The 6,076-nt window shown below is 35.2% G+C and overlaps 1 protein-coding gene across 1 annotated transcript; it reads right to left on the bottom strand.

Annotated features, from left to right (window-relative positions):
- Nucleotides 1-228: 228 nt before the first annotated feature.
- On the bottom strand, nucleotides 229-2,959 carry LOC103696243. The gene is made up of 5 exons (XM_008777792.4): nucleotides 2,686-2,959; nucleotides 2,401-2,553; nucleotides 1,348-1,431; nucleotides 1,104-1,235; nucleotides 229-531 (listed from the first exon to the last, which is right to left on the bottom strand). Exons 1-5 carry the CDS (start codon nucleotides 2,908-2,910, stop codon nucleotides 523-525), a joined length of 603 nt encoding a protein of 200 aa, XP_008776014.2. The 5' UTR covers nucleotides 2,911-2,959; the 3' UTR covers nucleotides 229-522.
- Between the last annotated feature and the right edge of the window lie 3,117 nt (nucleotides 2,960-6,076).

Below are 6,076 nucleotides of genomic sequence, written 5' to 3'. Positions count from 1 at the left end.
AATTAGAGAAAATTTTTTGACATCTTTATTTTGACTTGATTTTATTTTAGAGTTGATGCAAGATTTTAAAAGCTATTTACTAAGAAGTACCAAGATTCTTGCCTAATATATTCACTATTTCTTTAAGACATATCAAACCAAACGGGCCAGCAATTATTTTTGACACAACATATAAATCAACAAAGTATCCCCTATAGTAAACATGGACTAAATGATGAGATATTGATGTTAGTATAACTCGCTATTCATTTTGATTTATCAGCGTGGTGCCAAGAATTTAAAGAACAAATACTCCATCCAGCTGCCCCGGTTTCAACGTATTAAGTTTCATCTCAATGCATGTACAACAAGAACTAGAAATGAAGCTGAACATAGAGCTTTCAAGTACTGGCACAATCCAATTATCAGTTGATGAGCAAGACGCTACTCAAAGGAGAATTCTGTCGCAAAGGCGATAGTGGCACTCTGCTGCACTGCTATCAATCAGCCTCTTGGCCGGACTCATCGCACTTATGCTTGATCTTATATCCCCTGCATAACAGTTGGACAGAGAATTAAAACTAAACATGAAAATGTCACACTTAGTAAAGCATATAACAAGAAAACACAAAATATTGTACCCCACTTTTTCAATCATCTTTTTTGGGTATTGATGTCGGTTAAACATCATTGCATGTATTTATGAAGAACTAAAGTAATATCAGATATGAAGGCAAGAATCATTAACAATCGAATCAGAACATGAAAACTAGAAAATACTTCAGAGAGTCATCCAAAATGAACTCTGAAGGCCACATTTGTCAAGTCTAAATGGGTGATTGACGCTAATCTGATTTTTATCAATGATCAGATGAAGCTAATGCTTAGCATGAACAAAATCTAGTTTTTCATCTATGTTGGAAACCTATTACTCTAGTAATTATTACAGCTAGTGATTATGAATAAGTTGTTTTCAAGTATCTAGTGATTTAACTTTCACATGAAACACCATCCATCTAAATGTATCAAGAGTAAGATATGAGTTCTGGACGCATTGGCAATAAATTAATTAGATTCACAGATTACAAGGTCTTCACGAACATTATTTCTAGAATGATTCTCACCTTATCTGAAGCACTTGAGGAGTGCCTTCTGTCACACGCTGATGATGTGATTCTCTTTTTAATGGGCAGGAGGCGGTTTCTATCTTCAGCCACTTTCCACAGGATTTCGTTCTCTTCGTGAAGTACCTTGAACTTCAATAACATTTATAATTAATTTAGATGTGTATGATTTTTAAAAGAAAAGAAATAAAATTCAGACATCTATGAATGGTAAAATAAGGCAAAAATTCTTTTATCTTCTTACCTTCTGATAAGCTTTTCGAAGCTTGGCTGTCATGCTTTCATTCTCTGTTTGCAGGGTTTCAATTTGAGCAGCCAAGTTTACAATCTAGAGAGATAGCAACTTCTTATATATAAAAATTATGGATACACAAAGTTATGTTAAAACAGAAAAAAGACAAACTTGAGAGGACAACACTTCATGACTATAAGAAAAAAAAAGCAACCGTGTACTTTAATAAAAAAGAAATTCAGAAAAAAACTATCTTTTCTACAAAAGTTGGGAAAAATAGCATAAACATATCCTATAATTCATTGTTGATGGTGTTATGTTATTATCGAGACATATTTCAAATCCAGCATACATATACTACTTTGTAGCTCCTATAAACTTGCATTAAGCAGATTACTGACCCAAAAACAACAGAGAGGTGTTGACTCAGAACCGAACTGTGCCGCTGGTCGGTGAGCGATCAAGAAATTTGATCATGAATCATATATCAGAACATGGGTAGGATCTTTTTTTCTACTGGGAGTTAGATATTATCTTTTCTACTTGAAGAAGAAGAAGAAGAAGAAATGAGGAACAAGGGATGACAAAATGAATTTCTTGAAAATCATAAAACTTCAATGCCTTATTGGAGGGGGCAATCAAGTAATTATATGAACATATATAGGTTCAGAGGCATTGGTAAGAAGATCCAAGAAATTGAAAGGAGAGGTACCTTTCTCTAAACTCATGAGACATCTTATCTCCTGAGGAAAAGATAAGCCATTAAGGATAAGTAGCATTCGAGCCCAGTGGCACCCATGAGTAAAGAGTTAAAGATGAAACGCTCCTCATACCGAAGGGAGATGAAACATATGAATAAACAAAAGATTACTCTGTCCTAAGTGTTTTCTTGCCGATTCAAGCATTTTGTTTTCACCATTTTCTTGATACTTGTTCATAGTTAGAGAATCAGTTCTATGTTCAGGATACAGAAAATTCAATCAAGAAAAGTCAAAATGTATGGTTATTTCAGATTTCAATCAAGAAGAGTCGAACGAAATCAAGAAGATTCATCATCTTTTTTACCTGTGAATTTTGGAGGTCTTGTTCTGTCTTTAATTTGATGTATCGTTCAACGAAACCCTTCTCTTTATTCTCTAGTTCCGCCTTCTCCTGTTCCATCTTCTCCTTCTTGCCGACGCAATTTGTCAGCTTCTCGGAACTCAAGTTCCCTTCAGCCTGCAACAATTAAAATGGAATTTGATGCTGCCATGAAGAAAACAATCCCAGAGAGAGAGAGAAAGAAGAAAAGAGATCAAAAGACAAAAATTAAGACGATGGGGAGAGACTAGGGAAAGGAGGAGGACAAACCCGGAGTCGTTCCCAGCGCTCGTCAAACCTCTCGATACGGACATCGAGGGCGTGTATCTGATATTCGAGTTTTTGGCGTTCCTGCTCGCAGCGCTTGAGAGCAGAGATCTGATCTCGGAGCCCGCGGTCGAACAGATTGGCGAAGGGCCACCGAACCGAGGGCGAGGGGGAGCTGCTGCCAGCGGATTCTTGGATGCTCCTAGGGAACCTTGGAGAGAGCGCCATAGTGCGATCGATGGTTGGGACTTGGGAACACGACCCTCGGAATTCTAGTGGAATTTTGAAGACTCATGGGCTTATAGGTCACACATTAGTTCTTAAACTAAATTCTTAAATTTATATTCATTCATCTCTTTCAATTCTTAAATTAAATTACTAAAGCTCCAAGCCCTGGAATTAAATTGGTATTAATTTACTATTAATGCGTAAACTTGGCACTACCAACAACGATCATTTGATGTTAATTTAATTTAAAGACTTCTTGCATTCCTATTATTTTAGGAATTGAAATGGATGCATAAATAATTTTTCTTTGATGGTGAGGTACAAGGAGCCGGCCGATTAGACTCAGTGAGCCGAGTCGGCTCAGGCTATCTAGGCGGAGACTAGACCGTCAAAGTTAGAAATCGCGTGTGAGAGAGGAAAGGGCCGGTTGAAATCAATGATTTCACACCCAATCTTTCCTTTCCCAATGAGATTTCTCGCTGGCAATCACGAAGAAATCAGATCCCGATGGCGTCCTCCCCTATATTTCTTTCTTTCTTTGTTCTTTGGCCTCACCCCGCCTCCTTCCACTTGAATCTCTCCACCATGACCTTCTTCCGTTCCTCCCTCTTTTCCCCTCTCTCTTTCTTCCTTCCTCTTCCTTTCTCCACTTGGGCTCAGTGTGCCCTATTTTGAGCTGCTGAATCAGCAACCTCAAGCTCGTTGGTGCCAAGGCAAGTTTCTCCATTTCCTCCCTCGTTCTTTCTCTTCCCGATCAACCTACTAGTGGCTAGAATCTGGCAAAAGGTCGCCAGAAATAAACAAAAAAAAACAAGAAAAGGAAAGAAGAGGGTGAGAAAGAAGAAAGAAGGGAAAAAGGAAAAAGAAAGAGATAGAGAAGAGAGAGAAGAAAGAAAAAAAAACAAAGAGAGAAGCGAGAAAATAAAAATAATAATAAATAAATAAAATAAAATAAAATAATGGATCCTTCCTCTACATGTCCTCTCCTCAATGTACCTTCGGGTGGACCTCGATAAAGGGCCTAGACCCGTGTTGCAACGACTACTTGGACTGGTCTTTTCCACTTTTTTTCAAATTTTATATTTAAAGTCAAATCAAATTCCTTTTGATCCCCTAGAGCTTCTTATTTTATATTTAGATTTGTAAATAGTTGAATATAAATTATCTTATCTTCTTAAATGGTTTTGGATAGGTGTGGCTGTTTTACCTATTTGAACTTAGTGAACTTTAGGCGAATCGAGAATAAGTGATCCCGGTACAAACCTTACTAATTTTTGAATTTTTGGTCAATTTTAATCCATATGAAGTAAGAAAATATAAATTATACTGATAAGATTGACTTTGTATTTTTTAAAAATTTAGGATCAAGTATATGATTGTGAAATGATTCATATTCTTATAGCATTGTCTAATGGATACGTATGTGCAAATAATTTTCAGTTTATAAATAAGTGCATTTTTTCCTACGAAGATGACATATATAGGGTCTAATTATGACTTATGAATTTTTATAAAAATAGTCGAATTACAATAAATAATTTTATAATAGTTTTATTATTAAAGAATTATTTATGGATTATGAACTCTATAAGCCATTTATTATCTAATTCACATATGATTTTAAAAAATATATTTTAAAAAAATGATTTAAGAAATAAGATTACAGACTCTCATGTGGCTATATATGGCCCTCGCCGGTAGGTATAATAGTTGGCATACAGTCCCCCACCAGCGGATCTAATTGTTGGTATATAGCCCCACAAGGGGTATAATAGTTAACATACGGTCTTGCCAACAAGTATAATATTAGCATATGGCCCCAAGAGTAAGCATAATAGTTAGCATACAGCCTCGCCATCAGGTATAATAGTTAGCAGACTATAATATCCAGTCGATTATGTCTCTACCATGGGTATAAGATGTTCTTAGCATTTAGTTTGAGAGTATTATTTTTATGCAATGATATGACTATTTATAAAATTTGCATATGCAATAACATGATTGGTTTATGACATATTTTATTATGAAGTTATTATGAAATGCTCTAATTACATAGCAAAATGGTTTAATGAATTAATACTATATTTAAGTTATATACTTGGAACTGTGTTTATGAATTTGCATGATTTATGCATACATGATTGGATTTTCGTATCATGGATTGTTATGTTACCATGTCTATGAAATATTTGGTTTGTAATAAAAGTTATTTTCTAATGATGCATTAAATTATGAAAAACTTATGCTTAATCTAGTAAGGTAATGCATGATTACTTAATGAGCTATTAAGCTCATTTTCTCTTTGTTCTTTTCAAACAAATAAGGCTGCTAGGTGCAGAAAGAGATAATTCAAGTGAAAGTCAAGATAATATGCGTCAAAGCATAGTAGCAAGCTAATAATAAATTTAGTTTATGACTATGAAATTATAGGTTATATAGCTTAAATATTTAAATGTTGAATTTACACAATCAGTGCCTACATCTCTTTGTTTAATAAATAAAAAAATAGACCACTATTATCATTATATAAAGTAGGTGCTGAAAATACTGAATCCATTGTGTTTTGAGTACACCCAAGTGACGATCCAAATACGATGCCCATCTAGGATGGCTCGGGCTGTTCCTGCATCATTGTTGACTCCTTCAAAGATGAGTGTCATGAAGAGTCCAATTCAAGTAGGATTCTTATCTAACTTGTGGTTGAATTAGACAAATGTTTGAATTAATTTAAAAAGAGTCCATGTTTAGTAGGAGTCCTTTAAATTTCAGATTGTAAGAGTCCAACTTATCCCAATCTCTTACTCTATATAAAAAGAATAAAATTCAGAAAATAAAGATTAGAATTTTTGTAGAAAATTTGAGAGCCTTCTTCTCGTGAAGGAAGTGAGACGCTTCTCTTCTCTTTTTCTTTGGTGAGATGCCAAGCCTTGGTAGGAGTTGGTGAAGGTGAGACTCCTTCTCCTTCTTCATGCCATCCCTTGGATTTGTGTGAGGGTAAGACTCTCTCATCCAAATCTATATTTATCTTTTTCTTCCCTCATGTTTTCAGCAATATCCCTTCTTTTCGTCATGCAATATCCATCCTTATTTGAGAGTCCTTATGGAAGAAGGACTCCTCCCAATCCTCACGCCACAACCCATTCTTCACGCCATATCCTCTCCTTAA

This window comes from Phoenix dactylifera, unplaced genomic scaffold (genome assembly GCF_009389715.1).
Source record: "Phoenix dactylifera cultivar Barhee BC4 unplaced genomic scaffold, palm_55x_up_171113_PBpolish2nd_filt_p 000932F, whole genome shotgun sequence".
Lineage (NCBI taxonomy): Eukaryota > Viridiplantae > Streptophyta > Magnoliopsida > Arecales > Arecaceae > Phoenix > Phoenix dactylifera.
This window is presented reverse-complemented; position numbering and strand designations above follow the sequence as displayed.